At 41.5% G+C, this 18,469-nt stretch overlaps 1 protein-coding gene across 2 annotated transcripts in view; it reads left to right on the top strand.

Moving 5' to 3' along the window:
• Window positions 1-597: 597 nt before the first annotated feature.
• Window positions 598-18,469, top strand: part of SLTM (SAFB like transcription modulator) — a 37,947-nt gene continuing 20,075 nt past the window's right edge. The window contains exons 1-7 of one of the 2 annotated variants that reach the window (XM_053364264.1): window positions 598-1,005; window positions 7,036-7,123; window positions 12,552-12,616; window positions 13,032-13,202; window positions 15,313-15,360; window positions 16,379-16,403; window positions 17,744-18,212. In XM_053364264.1, the coding sequence (XP_053220239.1) occupies window positions 760-1,005; window positions 7,036-7,123; window positions 12,552-12,616; window positions 13,032-13,202; window positions 15,313-15,360; window positions 16,379-16,403; window positions 17,744-18,212 (1,112 nt within the window). In that variant the 5' untranslated portion in view covers window positions 598-759. The remainder of the gene's footprint in view (window positions 1,006-7,035; window positions 7,124-12,551; window positions 12,617-13,031; window positions 13,203-15,312; window positions 15,361-16,378; window positions 16,404-17,743; window positions 18,213-18,469) is intronic. The other variant, XM_053364262.1, reaches the window with a different exon arrangement.

Consider the following 18,469-nt stretch of genomic DNA (forward strand, 5'->3'; position numbering starts at 1 on the left):
AATGTTTCTTCCTTGCCTTGAAGGATGGGGAGAAATAAGGGAGTGATACAGACATCCTACCCCCAGGGGCTGAAAAAGATCCCCCAGGGCAGAGGATCTCAGGGTTCTTGTAGATCCCACAATCCTGAAGTCTGCCCCTCCTTGGTGTAATGAACGTGTGCCTGCTTGTATCTACGGATTCACATATTACATACCTGCATATATTATTTGTTCTATCATTTGTGTTCTGCTTCTAGCCAAAAAAAGGCTTCCAGCTTACACACAGTTTGATCAATTTAAACTCCCATCACTCCTGCCTATGGCCACGCTGCCTGGGCCTAATGGGAACTGAAGTCCAACAGCATTTTTGAACGCTCAAACGCCCCCCCCCCCATAAGCCCCGCTTCCCTTTCTCTCTCTTCCAATAAAGTTCAAGCTCCTGCCTTCCGGCAATCCAACTAACCAATCCGCACGCTTGGAAGACGAAAAAGAGGCGGAGCCGAGCGCCCCTCGCGGCGTGCGAGAGAAAAGGCGCAGCGGAAGACAAGGCTCCATCCAGTTACACGCATGCGCTCAGACTCGTGCACGGCCCGCCCGCCCCGCATGTCCGCCCGCTACGCAGCCTCGGCGTCTCTTGCATCCGGGTCCTTCCTGGGCGCGACTCGCCAATAGGCGAGGAGGCGAGAGGCTTGCGCGTGCGCGCTGGAGGGCCGGCCTGGCTGGTTCCGAGGCTGAGGGGGAGGGGCGCTGCATTGTGCGAGCTGCAGAAGCGGCAGCAAAATGGCCGCTGCGCCGTCTGGGGCCGCCGCCGCCGCCGCCGCCTTCGCCTCCCCCGCCGCCTCGTCTGCTGCTGCCTCGTCTTCCTCCTCCTCTACTTCAGCCAGCGGCGCCCCGGGCCCCAACCAGACGCCGACGGAAAGCAAGAAAATCACGGAGCTGCGTGTTATCGACCTCAAGTCCGAGCTGAAGCGCCGCAACCTGGACGTGGCCGGCGTCAAGACCGTCCTCATCGCTCGCCTCAAGCAGGTGAGGAGGAGGAGGAGGAGCGGGGTAGGCCGCGGGCCCCGCAGCCAAGCGCCGACCTGGCCTCGGGAGGGAGCGAGGAGGAGGAGGAGGACGCGGGGCCTCCGTGAGCGCCCGGCTCGCCTTGCCTCCGCGGCCTCTCCCTCTCTTCGCCGCTCGGCGTCCTTCCTCTTAACCGCCTTCCAACGGAGAAGCGCTGCCGGCGGCGGGCGGAAGGCTTTCCTGCGTCCCGTGAAGGCTTTTCTTCTTCCTTTGCCCCCGCAATTTGCAGGCTGGTAGCGCATTTCTCGCTCCGGAGCCGTCGTGGGGTTTAATAGGGCTTAAAAAACAGAAAACTATTTCGAGAGAACTATTTGTAGGCGGTTCTGTGGCAATGGCTGTTCTGTATCTTGCCCTGAGGTCTGCTATAGGGCAGCCGATACAAAATGTGCTTAATAAAACAAATAGCGAAATTGAAAGTGAGGGAAGGAGGCGGGAAACCCTCAACAGTCAGCGAAGGAGGGCATGTGTGGAGTTGAGCTTGTGCTCAGCTAAGTCACGATGCATCTTCGCTTTTATTATTTCCTCCAAGGAGCTCCGGGTGGTCTGCATAGTGCTTGTCTCTCTCTCACACACCCCTCCCAAAAAAAAAAAAAAATTGCTCTGCACAGCAACCCTGTGAGGTGAATCAGACCAGCAGTTAATGACTGGCTCAAGCTCTTCCAGTGAACTTCATGGCTAAGTGAGGATTTGAACCTGGCTAGTCTGACTGGTCAAACCATTATTCCATCTTGTCTCCTGATAACAATTTCATATGGCTGTGCATTTATCATTCAGTAAATGTTTCGGCATTGTGAACTTGTCTTGGATCTCGGCTTTAGAGGTGGGGGTTGTTCATACTACACTTACCGTATTTTTTGCACCATAACACTCACTTTTTTCCTCCTAGAAAGTAAGGGGAAATGTCTCTGCGTGTTATGGAGGGAATTCCTACGGGTGGCATGCCTACGGATTTTCCTCCTCTAAAAACTACGTGCGTGTTATGGTCGGGTGCGTGTTATAGAGCGAAAAATACGGTATTTTGAAAGTTCTGCATTGGCTGCCTTATCACTTCTGGGTTTAGCTTAAGGTGTTCATGGTGTTTAACTTTTAAAACTTGAAAAGATATGGGGCGCAAATTCATGAAGCAGCATCTTTTACCATACCAGCCTACCCATATCTTAAGATCTTCTGAAGAGGCCTGCTCCAAGTTCCTGCTTTCATACTATGCTTCTGCAAATGAGATTCACAAACGAGAGTGATGTTTTCTCTGGTGGTATCCCAGATTTGTAATGCTCTTCCTATGGTGCCAACGTTACAGGTTTTTAGACACCATGTGAAAACATTTCTGTATGCTTGGGCATTTTAGATTAGATTAGATTTTTTAAAAATCATGTCCAGGTTTGTTTTGGGCTATTTTGTTTTGTTTTATTGAATATTATTAGGTTTCTTTTTAGTTTTAAAATGGATTTTTATATTGAATGGAATTTATTTACTCTTTTTACACCACTATGGAATCTTTTAATGAAGGGTTGCTAAATATTTTAAAGAAAGTAAAATCTTGTTTGTTAGGTTTTCAAAGGCCTATTGTAGTTTAATGTTTGTACAGCACTTATAAATGTTGGGGGCTTCCTAAATAACCAGATTATATCTGACACCCTTGGCATATTTAAGAAAATCACAGGTTTGTACTGAGATCCATGAGAGTTATCCTGCTATAAGTTATTTCTGGTACCTGCAGGCATACATAGTGAAAGTTCTGTTAATCACCAATTGCTGTTAATGTGTTCGTGACAGACTTTTAATTTGCAAACTGTTGAATCCTGTACTGCTGCACCCCCATTTCTTCACGGTTGTTACCCTATTTGCAGATGTCATAATTCCTGGGTCTCCGTTCTTTTGCCCAAGGCACAGAACAAGGGCAGCTTCATAGGTTGAGTGTTAGATTTGTTGATTTATTTAAGAACACTTTTTACCCATTCTTCATTGATAGGCAAACTCAGAGTGGTGTACAGTAAAACAAATTAAAATTGCAGATAAACAGCTTAGACTAATCACAGGGTAGGTAACCCTCCTACTTAACAAAACCTGTGCAAACAAATAATACTTTAAGCTGGCAATGAAAATGAATTGGTGCCAGCCATAACCATGGATTCCACAACCATGGCACCACTACAGAAAAGGTCCTTGTATGCTGTCTGTATGGCATAATCAACATGTGACAGAAGTGAGCTGAAACTCAGTGGCTTGCCCCTCACCTTTGAACACAGATCATATATTGCTTTCAAGATGAACATGAATAAACTGTGATTAAAATGCCAGATTAAATGTGTTGGGTATGGCTAGGAGATTTAGTCCCCCTCCCCCCCCCCCCGCTCCTCCCATGCATTTATTGTTTTCTGCCCAGGACTACAATTGTTTCAAGTACATACTAGATTGGTTTAACTTTGTGGGCACAGGTGTCTAATGATGCATACGTTGTTTGCATGTCATCATTTAGTATGGACGTGTGCAGCTATCCTGTACCTGTGGAATTGCTTGGGCTGTACCTGGGTCTCATATCCATGCGTAACAGACTCTCAGAACAGTTATATTAGGTAGTCGGTCTGCTCAGTCTTGTTCATGTCCATTCAGAAGTCTCACTTCTAAGCAGTGATGTGGGTGGAACATTTTCTCAAAGGAGTAATTTCCAGAGCTTTATTTTTCCACGGTAAAAAAATGCTTAATAAGTTCTTTGGTAGCAATGAATGGTTGCCATTTGCAAATAAATTTTAGGCAACCTTGGCAATTCCAAAGTTTTTAGTTTGAGTACAAAATGCAAGTAAAATATCCAAATACTACCGGGGTGGGGGAGGCTATGACCATCGTTCTTGATGATTGGCCATGCAGACTGGGGCTTTAAGGGGAAACATGCTGTGCTTGTATTATTTAATTATCATAATTATTGTCATTCTGTGCTACTTTTCTTCTCATAGGAGGAAGTGCAGTATAGGATAGTTTACAGCATACTAAAATTTGATCTTAAGAAATCATGTTAGATATTAAAGCTACATAGCTAAACAAAAAAAACCTAACTCATCCCAGGGACATTTAAATTTCTTGTGATGATGCTGGTATGATCCTGTTCGATTAAAATTTCTGTGGCAGTCAATCAGTGAGGTCTCTCAATTATCCCTCTATATATTTTCATTGGAATGAAATCCAAGGATACTTTGCAGGAGAAACTGGAGAAGGAGAGAAACTTGCACATGGTTAGGCAGCTTAAGTCACATTGAACTCAGTGACAAAGGTGTATCTAGGGTCCTTTGCGCCCTTGCCAAGGAGCGATATCTGCACCCCCCCCCAAAAATAACTTCACCCATGTTTGATCTCACCACTTATTGAACATACATTTAACCTATAATTATCACTGACTGGGGAAGGGACACCAAGGGTCGTTTAGTCCAACCCCCTGCAATGCAGGATTTTTTATTTTTGTATCTCATTACCATTCAACTCCCATTTTATAATTTTCTCCTTTGTATGCCTGTTGGAGGGGTGTGAGGAGATGATGAATATTTCCACCCATACTGTCTGAAATTGTGATATTCAAAAGTAAGGACAACAGGGTTGAGGTTTTATGACCTTAGTTTAAAAAAATCAGCATTATGATATTCTTTAAGATATGTGGTGACAATAATTATACACAATATTCCAGGAGCATCTACAGAATAGACTTGTATAAGGCCATTAGGATATTTCCATTTTTTCCCCAATCCTTTTCCTAATGGTCACCCATTTTACTGCTGCCACAACCTGGATCAACTTCTTGAGCTTTCCACTATAAACCTAAGATCTCATTCTTGGTCAGTCACCGCAAGCTCAGACCTCAATAGCATATATGTAATGCTAGAATATTTTGCCCCAGCATGCATCACTTTACATTTGTTAACACTGGACCAGATTAAACCATTCACCCGGTTTGAAGAGATCCTTTTGGAGTGCCTTACAGCCTCTTTTAGTTTAAACTACCCCAAACAACTTGGTGTCATCTCCAAGAAGGGTTAGAAAGATGTTCTGTCTCATTCTGCAGACTTAGGTTCAAAAAGCAGGCGACAACACATCCGGTAAATCTCACTGTCACAAATGGGCAGGACCGGAACAAAGAATTAGACCAGAATGGGTTTCTTACCTATTTCAAAATAGAAGCACTTGCACTGCTCCCTCCATACCAGATACACAAAATCAAACTTCAGAATGGGCAGGTACACAGGAAGGACGGCCCACCCCCCGCAAAAGCCTCCTTTTTGTCATAATTTCCAGTTTGCTCTCTCCACCCCCATGCTCAACCTGCATTCCTAGAAAAAAAAGATGCAGCAGAATCCAAATAAAGGGATCAAACCTTTGTTTTTCCAGGCAAGCCAGCAAAAATAATACTATGAGAAAAAATGAAAGGCAAAGTGAGAAAAGCAGCATTGATTTACTGCAAGGTGGATTTGATTTAAAACACTAGTCAGTAAGGCTTGATTTAAATCACTGGTCAGTAAAACTAGATTTAAATCATTTTTTTACAGAGAGACTCATTCTTGTTGGTATAATCTTAATATTTACAAGCATATGAAGGTTCCATTTTTGGAATAATAAATTTTTAGAGTAGTTTTTACAGTTATATCAAAAATTACTGATTTGGTTATACTATTAGAAATACATAGACAGATAATTATGAAATTATGGTGCGGTTTAGTAAGTTACCTGTTTATATTTGGACAACTTTTCTGCTGTACTTTATTGGAAGGAGAAAAATAATCATTTCCTTAATAACCATTTAAACAATTTTTTAAACTAAAACAAGAACATTATAGCATATGTATCCATGTTTGTTAACTGATGTGGTTAAACTTTTTTAAAAAAAAATCCACCTTAGACTGAGTTTCAGGAAACATGAAAAACTTAGTTTTAGCACACATGAAAGACTATATTTAGAAAGATTTTTCCTGCAAAAGCATTTTATTTTAAAAATCCAATTTAAATAAAAAAAATCTGATTTAATTTTTTTTAAAAAATGATTTTTAATTTTTTTTAAAAAAAGCATTGATTTTTATCCACCCTGCTTTACTGCTAGATAGGGCTGGGCCATGTCAGCTTTTCAACATTGTGATGTATCACCAGCCAAACATCGCGATATGGCAATACATCTCAGTGTTGAGATGAAGGGGATGCAACACAACACACACACCCCAAGTTAGGAGAGGGGAGGGATGAGCGCCATCTTCCTGCTTTGCGTTGCTCGCTAGCCTCCCCAGCACCACAATTCCTTCCCCTAGGATAGCTGCTTTCCCAAGGAGCCAAATTCTCCTTTGGGTTCCGCTGTTCTCCTGCCTGATTTCAAGCATCCTTCACCACACTCCTGATTCTCCATGCCCCACAGAGGCCTAGGAAGAGGATGCCCCCAATGGAGACTGGCCAAACGTGAGGCCAGTACCTTACCTTGGGCATTGCTGGGCCTGCATGGCAGAAAGGCTCCCCTTCACCAGGCAGTCAGCTCCCAGGCAGGCCTTGCACACAGCAAGCACAAGAAGGGCCAGAGCAGTACTTGCCTGTGTGCCTGGCTTCCTACTTGTCTGTCCATTCCCAACAGCAAGGGCTGGTGGACTGGCTGACTAGGTAGGCTCCCTCACCCAGTTGTTTGCTTACTCCAAGGCTGCCTCTGTTGCTGGCAATCAGCACCCACTGGCCAGCCCCAGAGGCACCATTCACCTGCGGAGCTTGTAGCCAGGGCTGCTACAACATATAGCTACACAAGCTTTTGGGAGGCAGAGAGATGAGAGGTCATCAGAGGGAAGGGGTGCCTTCTCATTATTATAAAGTGTTATTAGGATCTTCCTCAAGCACCTCACCAGAACTATGCAATATGAATTACACTTTGTCCTTTGCAAAATGCCCTTAACTTGAGGTTTATTGTATCAGTGCAAAAACGAAATTGTACTTCATGAGTAAAATGTTTGTATAACCCAGTCCTGTGTTTCATTTTGTTAGGCTATTGAAGAAGAAGGAGGGGACCCAGATAATATTGAAATAGCTGTCTCAGCTGATACTCCAAACAAGAAACCAACCAAAGGAAAAGGTCAGAACTTCTGTAAAAGTAAACTTTATGAAAATGGTGATGTTAGTTAAAGAATCTGCTATTGAATTTTAAAACACTTTTCTGCAAGTAGAAGGTATCCTGGTATTTATTGAGATACTAATTAACTGGTATCCTTATCTTGATCACACCAGTTTGTTTGAAGCCTTCGACTACCCTGCCCTTTGTTCCTTTATAGTACAAATGTCTAATTTGCTAATCTCCAGATGTTACCAGACTACAACTCCAGTTTTTGCCATCCTGGTCGTAATTGGGGCTTCTGGGAGTTCAAGTCCAGCAACATATGGTAGCCACTCTTGCTTTCTTGGCTCAGTCAACATTTAAAATTTATGCCTTGTTTTTCTTAACTTAAAAAGCACAGCTATCAGAATAGTTAGTGGTTCAACTGAAAATTTAGACTTAAATTATTCTTCTAAATGCATTTGATTCGTCATCGTAAGTTTATTGTTCTAGCCAAAGGCCATGACAAACTTGTAAAATCATACAGAACATAAATCTATAATATAAGAGAGAAAAGATACCAGAGGCACAAACAAGGTTAAATCTAATTTAATTTCAGATTACACCTCTGAATCACCAAAACAACTTATAGCAATTTTATCTAAAACACATTTTTCCTGGACTTTTTAGCTGCCAGTGTGTAAAGGGCCCCTCCATTATTGTCATTCAAAAGAAACTCAACCATTTCTGCCAGAGTGTAACTGCTTGCTTGTGAGAACAAAAGTTTCCTAAAGTGATCTCCTGGATCTCTATATAAAGAGCAGTCTTAAGAGATAATGAGTACTTCCACCACAAAGTATTTCTGCATAAAGGACCTTGTTATGGTAATGGCCATCCAAGGTTGCAGTTGGCATCACTTGGAAACACAGCTCAATAAAGGCATTTGGTCAGCTAACTAGCTCTGAAATGCTTTGTTGTCAGGAGTGGGTACGAAGGAAGAATTATGGTGTTCCTAATTAGTTTCAAGTCCTTTCTGGATTCTAGCCAGAAGAGCCAATCTCTTAATTGGCACCAGTGTTCGAAATTAACCAGTCGCTAGTCTTTTTTAAATTTTTTTATCTTTGACTGAATTTGCTCTGTGGACTGCTAGGAAGCTCCAATACAAAAAAAAACAGGCCGCCAAGCCAGTCAGCCTTCCTCCAGGTCCTAGAGAAGGCTGCTGCATGCTTATCGCAGGCGGCACAGAGGAGAACAAGTGCTGCTCCTAGTTGCAAAAGGAAGCATCTTTTACCTCAGTAAGCCAACCCCTGCTCCCACAAGCCAAAGATCACAAGGGTCTCTTTACCCAGGAGAAGAAAGTCGCCCACTAATGTTTCCCTTTTTTTTTATGTCAGAAGACAACCCTCCCAATACCACAAATTGCAAAAAGAACCAAATATTTTTTTTACAAAAAAATAAACAGAAAGTGCTGTTGCATTGGGGGCGGGGAAATGGTGACTAACCATTCTGTTTTTGTGCCCATAACCCAGGTTCTAGGAGACATTTGGTGAATAGTTTTTGCATCTCAGTTTCTAACACTGATTGACAGTTATTCAAGGTCAATGTAGTGCTCAGTTCTGGAAAATAATAATAGTCTAAAACATCTTGACAGAGTTGGTTATCAACCAATTCCGTATAGCACAGCACAGGAAAACACTCAATTGGTATAGTAGTGATTCTTTTAATATATTTTAACTAGATGCAGTCCGCTCTTGCCCTACAGGTTGACCACTTGTATTCTATATATGGATATTGTGTACATTTCCCAAAACTTTAATGGAGTTGAAACAGACCCACAAATTTCAATGCCATAGGGCATTTGAGTAAGCACTGCTACCAAATAACTTTAGGGCAGGTTCAGTCAGCTTCCCTCCCTTATTGTAATAGAACATTTATCAATGCCCCTCTGGTTTTCTAGGCTTGGACTTTCCATTTGACACTTCCATGAGCCAGTTTCACTAAAGAGTACACCCAAGTATCTAAATGAGGCAGTTTGTTCTATAGCTTGCTTCTCTAAACACCATTAATATCAAGGTCTGTCTTCGCCAAAATCATAATCCTGGTCTTATAGCAATTCATAGATAGGCTTTCCTGTTTACAGTATTTAGTGAGCACCTCCAGGAGATTTTTGAGTTCCAGTCAAGAAAGTAAGAGGAACACTAAATCATCTACGTACATCAATATTGAGATCATTCTGTTCCTAATTACCAGAAAGTTAAAAGGCATGGGGGCCAGTATGCAACCTTGCTTTCACTTCTCATGACGTTTTAAAGGCATCAGTCATACTACCATTTAAACCTACTATGACCCTCATTTTTGTGTTTCTGCATAGTTCTTGAATCAATAGCAGAAGTCTATAGTCAGTGTTGGCAATTTGAAATTTCTTGCACAGTCTATTGCAATTAATAGAATTGAATGTAGTAGGCAGATCAATAAAGGTTGCATAGATTATTCTTAATGTTCTTAGTATATTTCTTTATAATATGGTTCCGAGTAAAACATTGATCAGTGGTACTGTGTCCTCTGAACCCTGCTTATTCATGAATAATGTTACTTTGCAGCCAGTTTGATAACAACCTAATTGGCTGGGCCCACCCATGCATAAGTGAAGTACATGTAAGTGGAGAACACCCTGGAGAGTCCTCATGGCTCCTGAAGAGACCTTTGCCAGAGCCCAAAGAGGACTTCCTCTTCAGGCTCTGGGAAAGGTCTCTTCAGGAGTCATGAGGACTTTGGAGCCAGAGCCCAAAGAAGAAGTCCTCTTTGGGCTCCATGGTTTCCTTGCTAGTCCAGAGGGGCAGCAGGGCTTTGTTGAGACTGCTCCGCCTCCCACCTAACAGCTGATGTGCAGGGTACTACAGCAGCAGCTGCTTCCCTACACATCAGCAGAGCAGCTCAAGAAAGTCCCACTGGCCCTCCAGTTCGTGAGGACACCCTCTCCAGAGCCCGAAGAGGACATTGGGAAGTTGCCTGTATTTAAAGAGTGGAAAAAAATTGTTCCCTTATTTCCAGGAAGTTGTACCATAAATTATGCAAAATTTCAGCTTTTCCCATCACAAGTTCTATAACAATGAAAGTTTAAATATAATTTAACATAAAGAGCATGCTGTCATACAAGTAGCTTACTGTATGTTGTGCAGTAAAGATAAAACTTTGCTCAGTAAATTTACTGAAGATTTTGTTTTGTAGTATTTGAGGGGGGAACCAAAAAGTTTTTTTTAAAAAAAAGAACTTTCAGTTGAAAAATTACAAGCCAAGCTATGAATTTGTGGAAGCACAACTGCTGAAAAATAAATCACCCATTGCTAAATCAAATTGAGTGATGTGATTCTCTGCTCAACTGAGCTAAATAAAGATATTCAAACACTGTTTTTTGCCCAAATTGAGTGCTTTTCAAGGTGGGCATCTTGAGTTCCAAGGAATAGTGTTCAACAAAGTGGCTTTTCTGGAAAAATCTGAAACTGCCACGTTTCCTTAATATTGTGCCTGCATGTAGGAGCCATCCATTCATTGTTACTAATTTACTTGTGAAGTAAAAAAATTTCCATAGAAAAATTAAGCGTTGAGATTTTTTCACTTTTGGAAACATTTGTTCCAATCATCATTAGTAGTCTGGGTGTTCTAACCCCACAGGAACAGTGACTACTGGGGCATGTCAATACTACCTGTTCTTAGTTTTTAGTGGTGTACATTAAATTTACAAACACCTTAGAATATTTGGCTGTGGTAGTTGTTTGGTTAGTAAAAAAATTGAAAGCATTAAGTTGGTTGAGATGCATTTATTTTAAAGGGTCATTCCATATCATGTCATCCAATTTTCTTAATATATTGTACACTTGTTGAATGACCAAAACTAAGTTTAAATCTAAAATGTTTATTTTTATATCATCCCATTTTTTTAGTTATGAAGGTTTGAAGTTTTTTTTAAAAAAAATTGCAATTTTGGCCTTGCCATACTACACAAAAACGTTAAAAGCTCAGCCCAGAATTAAGACATTTCAAAACTCAAAATACCAACCTATTCAGAACTGCATGGGCTTTACCATGATGTCATATGATGGGCTTACTTTAAATTTTAAAGTACTTCATTTCATGGACATTACAACAAAACATATTATGACACCTCTGTAACTCTTTAACTGGTGCTAAAAATCACTTGATATGGAATGACCCAATGTCAATTTATTATTATTACATTTATATTCCACCTTCCTTCCCAGAAACTCAGTGTCAGTACAGTGGTACCTCGGGTTACATACACTTCAGGTTACACACTCCGCTAACCCAGAAATAGTGCTTCAGGTTAAGAACTTTGCTTCAGGATAAGAACAGAAATCGGGCTCCAGCGGCATGGCAGCAGCAGAAGGCCCCATTAGCTAAAGTGGTGCTTCAGGTTAAGAACAGTTTCAGGTTAAGTACAGACCTCTGGAACAAATTAAGTACTTAACCCGAGGTACCACTGTACATGGTTCCTCCACTCTCTGTATAATCCTCTAGATTAGGCTGAGAGTTGGTGACTGGCCCAAGGTGAGATTCATGGCCAAGTGGGCATTTAGACGCTGGTCTCCCAGGTCCTAGTCCAACTAACCGCTGCACCATGCTAGCTCTCAGACAGATAAGGATATGTTGTTGATGATGATGATAAAATGGTATTATTGTTAAACCCCGTCCATCTGGCTGGGCTTCCCTAGCCACTCTGAGTGGCACCCACATGGCACTCAAATATATCTATTGAGGGACATGAATGCTCTACTCATGTGGAAGCCTTAACCTCTAGTAGAATTTACAGATTAATTTGTCTGATGTTGACGTCACATCTTGACCTGGGGCAGCAAATGTACCCCTCAGCTGTTGTGAACTCTTAACTCCTTGAACACAAATGTGTTACTTTATGAGACCTGTTTGGAAGATTTATTTGGCTAACAAGGAGAGTTGTATAGATAGATACGCAAGTGACAATGTGATATGAGAATATGAGTTCAAGCCATGTGTTTCTTACAAGAAGGGGGTATTCTGTGAATCCTGTGGAGCAGGGCCAACATATGAAGGGGATGTTAATGATGAATTTCCATAACTGAGAGGCAGAGATGCTCACCAATTCAAATCTTTTACTTGATAGCAGGCAATTGCAGAAGACTATCAATCTAGATTGTCACAGTATAGATTTAGATTAAGTTGATTAAGTTCTGTCTGCACCACAAGCTCTCCCCCAAAATTTAATGTGAATAAGGCTTCCTACAACATTCAATGAGTTGTTGCTATGGTTTGCTTCTACTTGGGGTAAGGGGCTAGGTGATTGGTTGTATGTTTTTTGGTTAGATTGTTTTTCTGGAGTGCCTTATGCGTTGAGGGCTTTCCTGAGTCTTGTGGTGAGAGAGACACTTGAAATGGAGCGGATACAAGCTTGTCATTGGCATATCATGTCTTTTAGGTAAAAAGCAGGAAACTGATGAATTAAGTGGTGATACTTCAGTGGAAGATGATTCCATGGTCAAGGTAATTCTTCTATGAAAAATAAAACTGGGGATCCAGTCCTAAGTTTTGCCAATTCATTCTCACTTCTAAACAATTTTGACTGTAAACCATCTTTGATACTGAATTTGCAGTTTATTGTTATTCAGACTAAGTTAGATGCTCTTGGTTCCCTTTGATTTCAGTGGGAGTTAAGTCATCACTAACACGTTCCATTGAGCTCAGCTTCCTTCATCTGCATACAGTTCTATAAGACCTTGCATACCGACTGTAATGAAGTATTGTTGGGCAAGTTATCTGTCAAGGAAGCATGAACGCTTTGTAATTTGATGAAGAGACCTTATGTTTAGTTAGAATCCTAGGTTTTAAGGCTACTGAATTCAAGATACAAGAAATTTCCTTCTGATATATTAAGTTTAAGTGTTGCTCCTATTGAAAGGAGAGTGAACTGGAAGCTCAAGATGCAAGTGACCAGGATGGAAATGATGAATTGAAAGAGTCGGAAGAATCCGCAGAAAACGGAGAGGAATCCTTGAATTCTAAAGCGGTGCCTCGTGTAGACAAGAAGAAAACTCATTCAAAGCAGACAGAGAAGGACTTGGAAACCCAGGTATACTGCAATATAAGCAAATTATTAGGATGGCGTCTACAACTTTCCTTTCAAAATTTGTCCCATTAAGATTCCATAAATTCACCTGCTTCCTTGCCCATGGTGATTGCCTGTCTCGTCTTGGGTCAGTGCCCCTTCTTCCACAGCAACATCCACTTCGTTGCTGTTGCTGCTTCATACAAAAGTCAGGCCAAGGGAAAGAAATTGCACCGCCTTTCCTCCATGAACAAAGTGGAGAGGGAAAAGGGGTACAGATTCCCTCAGAAAGGAGCAATGATGGATGCAACAGAAATAAGTGCTTTGTTTCCATTTGTGTATGTGCTAATCTGTTGCCTCCTCTCATCCTCTGTGCAATGTGAATGTTTAAACCAGTGGAGCTCTTATGCACCAGCCTGAACCTCCTCTGCAGCTATGCTGGCCTGGTCCAAAACTGGGAATATAATTCTAGCTTGCAAAGCAGAGCCTTTGGAAGACAAGTATGAAGCACAGTCTGGCAGCTGGTCTGTGATTGCTAGTTTTATTTTCAGTGAATTGGCAGATTCACAGGAGGTAAACAAGTGCTGGGAGGATTGCATCCAAGGATAGGTGGGTAAATTGGTTTAACCCTTGCCTTGCTTCTCCCTTCTACCATGCAGTCCTAATTATCCCCACCTTAATCCCAAATGCACTCTTTAGAGAGAGAAAACAAAGGCAACATAAATGGAGAAAGTGCCATTTTAGAAACCCAAGCTTAAGTGAGCAGCAAGATGTAATTTCTCCTCTCCTCCAGTTCAATTGTGATATTGGAAAGAGGTGTCATCTGAATTAACTCATGGTTGCTTCAGGTTCTGTGCAGCAAAACACACTTCGTTTCTATTGATCTGTCTTTCAAGGCCCCTTCTGTGTGATGCCATCACTCTCATTGGACATGAGAAGAGATGGCATTTATGAAGTTGTTGGTGGGATCAAGATGAGTCAGTGTGAACCTTTCCCCAACCTATTCCCACTTACTTGGGAGTAAGTGCCATGGAACTCTGTGAGACTTACATCTGACTAAGCCTGCTTAGAATCAAGCTGTTAAGAACACTTTCCTTAGCTAAATATAGCAGGGGAGAACAGTAGTAAAATAAAATAATTCCATTGATCTGCTCATGCAAGAAGAGAAAAGTCCTGAATAGGATTTACTGCCATGGGAAACAATTAATTGTCCAAATTTTGATAAAGCTACAGAACTTGTAGTTCTTTGTGCTGAACAATCATAACAACCAGCACATATTTGATTAGACACAACCTCTCTGTTTGTCATCTTCCCTAAATCTTCTTTTGGCAGGAATGTTTGTTTGCGAGTGATGCTGGGATTGAGTATATTGCTAGAAAATGATTGGCCATCAATTCCAGACTCATTTGATGCTAAGATCTAATTTCCCTTTGCTTCTTGCCTCTTGCTGCAACAATGTAGTATAAAAAGTGCATTAACTGCCAGCGACAGTGTTTACCATTTGTGACAGTTTTTCTGGGGAAACGGAGCTCCTTGCTTCCCCATATGTCTCCAGAGATTGGAGTGGGGAAGAGAAGCCTTTCTGTCCTGTTGCAAGGTATTGTGGTGCTCTCTGGTTCATGGAAGAACCTTATTAAGGCAAAACCTTCGCATGGCACTGTTGACAGTAGCTCAATTTATGGACAGTTTGTGACTTGTCAAATAATATTGTTCAGTAACTTTAATGTACTTGGAAATGGAGACTGCCTTTTGTAAGCTCAAGAAAGGACTTGGTGTGGTTTTCATGGGTCTGAAATTTTGGTTGCCCAGCCACAACTGTGCAGAAGATGAAACAAAGAGAACTCAATGAGCTTTGTTTGGCTGGTCAGCATTCTGTTAGACAGGTCTGCTCCACTGCAGGAAATTATGGCAAGGTAGAGAAACTTGCTTAAGCAGAGGGTTGCAACATTACCAGCTGTCCCTTAGAAGGCATCTTCTTGTTACTGCTCACCTCCCCTGTGGGAGTGAACCACACCCAAGGCAACTTGTAAAAAGCAGTTGTCATTCAAAGTGCAAGTTCTTGGTTAGTGCATCTGCTTGCTTCTGAAGTAAGCCAACTTGCTTAGGCTGTCTTTGTTTATTTCCTCATGTTAGGCCAGCAATATTCAAGATACAGAAGATGAAAGCTTTTCCACTAGTCATGTAAGTTTCTAAATTGCCTTCTTAAACCTGATTAGAAAGCTGATTATATATGAATTCAGCTAGAAGGGATCTATAGGGACCACCTCTAAAGTGTCAGGTTTAGTTGCATTGTAGAAAGACTTTGTATACCTTAATCTCTGTCATCTAATTCCACAAAACTAGTGAAATAAATACCATGTGTTGTGGACTATTGATGAGATTATGGCTTGCACCTTACTGTCTCAAACCAGACTACTTAACTGTTCCCAGAATATTCCAGGATATCCCTGGGTCTGGTGTAGCACATTGTGCAAACTAGTGCCTATGCCCCCCCCCCATTTTATTTTATTTTTAAAATATTGTCCTGCATTGGCTTTGCTTAACAGTCACCACTGCCGGACATGGATTCTTCCTTCTTGTATAGTGAAAGAGCAGCCTTCACTAGAGTTAGTTACTTGCCCTGAACCAACTTTTAATGACATCTGCAGGAAGGTGAACTTGCCTTGAAACAAGGGTTTGGGGTGCTATTTAAGGGGCACCACAAGGGAGGGAGATGAACCATTAGCAAGTTTGACTGCACTAGTTCTATTGAAATGTGTGGGAGCAGGATAATTTCATAAATGAGAAGGATGTCTCTTGGGTTGCTGTACCTCAGTCACCAAAATCTTGCGGAGTTGTGTGGTCTTGGATTACATACATAAGACATTTAAAAGGCTTCCACTGGAAATTTTAGGACTTCCTGAATATAGTCAAAAGGGAAATGGCAGTTCCATTCCTAGATCTCATAGTATGTTTTTGGAGTTTCCATATTGTAGACAAATCATTCTTTGAAATAGTGGAAGCTGCGAACCATCCACTAGTACTAGCTTAGAATGTAAAGCTTAATAGATTTCAGCTGGGCAGATATCTGTTAATTGAGTCTTTGCCTTATTAGAACAGGCACCTCAATTTGTTCCTCTAGATTGCCATTAGTTTACTGGCTCTGTTTAAAATGTATCCTAATCTGGAATGCTTATTCGATTTTTATTTTATTTTACAGGATGGAGAGGAAGAGAATGAGAGAGGTATGTTAGAAGTTCAGTAGAGTTTTGTGTGTTCTAATATGCTTCAAGTTGCCTTTTGTAAATGGCAGTTGTATTAGTTGGTTCTCTATCAGGCATTCCAGCTATATCTGTGCCTTTGCAATGAAGAGTGGTTGGATCCATGCTCTCTGTTGGCTTTTCTGCTTTTAAATTGCGCATGTGCCTATCAGTTACTTCACTGGATGTTGTTACATGCATATGACCACCACATGCCTTTAATGGAACAAAGATCCCAGATTCTGTGGATCTGAATCTTTTTTTCTCTTTTTTGGGGAGTGGGGGGTATGGTAAGTCTTTATGTCTATACATTCTCTTGCACTGCAGTAACAGATAGGTGCCAGTTGAATATTACGTATTCTGCAGTTTGCAAGCCATTTGAACTACGGGCCACATTCTGCTTCCACACATTGGCAATTGCCGCATCACGCTTTACAGCCTCACGTGAAATTTTGGAACAAGTAACAATGGAATCATCTAATCAGCATTGCCTTTAAAAGCTACAGAAACCCACCCTGGCTTCACATTCTTGCTAAAGAAGACTTCTAGAGAGCATGCTAAGGACCTTGCATGTTGTCAACTAAAGGACATGGAATCATTGTGACTCAAGCATAACAGTGGAAATCTTGAAAGGGCACTTGCGGGTGTCAGCCACAGACTTGGTGTTTGGAAGGGATCCGAAGGCAGAAGCTTTTGTGGAACGTAAGAATGCTGATGGAAACACTATTAACAGAACTGAGAGTATTGACCCCATGGACACAGGATGAAGACTCCACATCCTTTCTGAACTTTGGCCTAAGTTGGTGCATGAACAAGAACAGCCGACACCTGCGACTTCACCATGGCTGACAGCAAGAGTTGGAACGCAGAGGACAGTGGTTATGCAGCTATGAAGGATTCGTCTATTGAACTATGAGCCATTAGAAGGATATTGGAAGACAAAAAGACTTGTCAGTGGAAGTGTAGATATACTGACAAGCAGCCACTATTTGGTCATGAAGAAAAACTTCTTTGCACATTAATGCCAACATTGGAAGCCAGATACTTGTATTGAAGAACAGGTATCTGCTGGATGGAACCTTTGTCTAACTTCTGTTCTATTTTGGTATTTATGTCTAGAGAATTTGTTTGCCATGAAGAATGAGTGATCCTGGGTAAAGGATTGGTTTATATGTTAATGCCCCTTATGCTTTCCTTCCCCCCCTAACCTTCCATCAGTTCTAATAACTGGCTTTGTATTTTCTAGGTCCTCTCTTCTAGCTTATACATATGCAAATGTTTAAACTTCTTGTTTTGCCATATTTATTCCTGTTAAATCCTCTTAGATAAAGCAGGTTCTGGTGATGGTACACAAGAAGTATCTAAGCCTCTTCCTTCAGAAGAGAGCCTAGCTGAGGCTGATCACTCTGCTCAGGAAGAGATGGAAGCTAACGTGTCTGTGAAAGAAGCTGAGGATGATAACATATCGGTTACAGTCCAGGCCGAAGATGCCATCACTCTGGATTTTGATGGGGATGACCTTCTAGAAACAGGTAAAAATCTGAAAATTACAGATTCAGAAGCAAATAAGCCAAAAGACGGACAAGATGCCAGTGCACCGAACCTGGAGAAGGAAAGCAAGGATTATGAGATGACCGAGAACCATAAAGATGGTAAGAAGGAAGACTGCGTGAAGGGGGATCCTGTCAAGAAGGAAGTCCGAGAAAGCTCGAAGAAAGCAGAATCTGGAGACAAAGACAAGGATACTTCGAAGAAAGGTCTCTCGTCTACTGGGGCCTCAGGTCAAGCAAAGAGGTTTGTCTTTCTATGTCAGTTCTTTAAGATACTGCCAGCATTCGATAAGATCACTCTGCATTAAGGGGGTAGCAGCAAGAAACTTATAATTAGTATCTTATGCTCCTGCCTATAAAATGTTTTGACGGCCATAAGTTACCTGTGTGTTCCTTAAAAAAAAAAATCGGGATCTTCGTATATGCTTTGTCCTGCTGGCTGCATTGGCGAATTGACAGCATTTTATTTTTTATTTTTTCAAATAGTCAAGTTTTATGTAT

Source organism: Podarcis raffonei, chromosome 14 (genome assembly GCF_027172205.1).
Source record: "Podarcis raffonei isolate rPodRaf1 chromosome 14, rPodRaf1.pri, whole genome shotgun sequence".
NCBI lineage: Eukaryota > Metazoa > Chordata > Lepidosauria > Squamata > Lacertidae > Podarcis > Podarcis raffonei.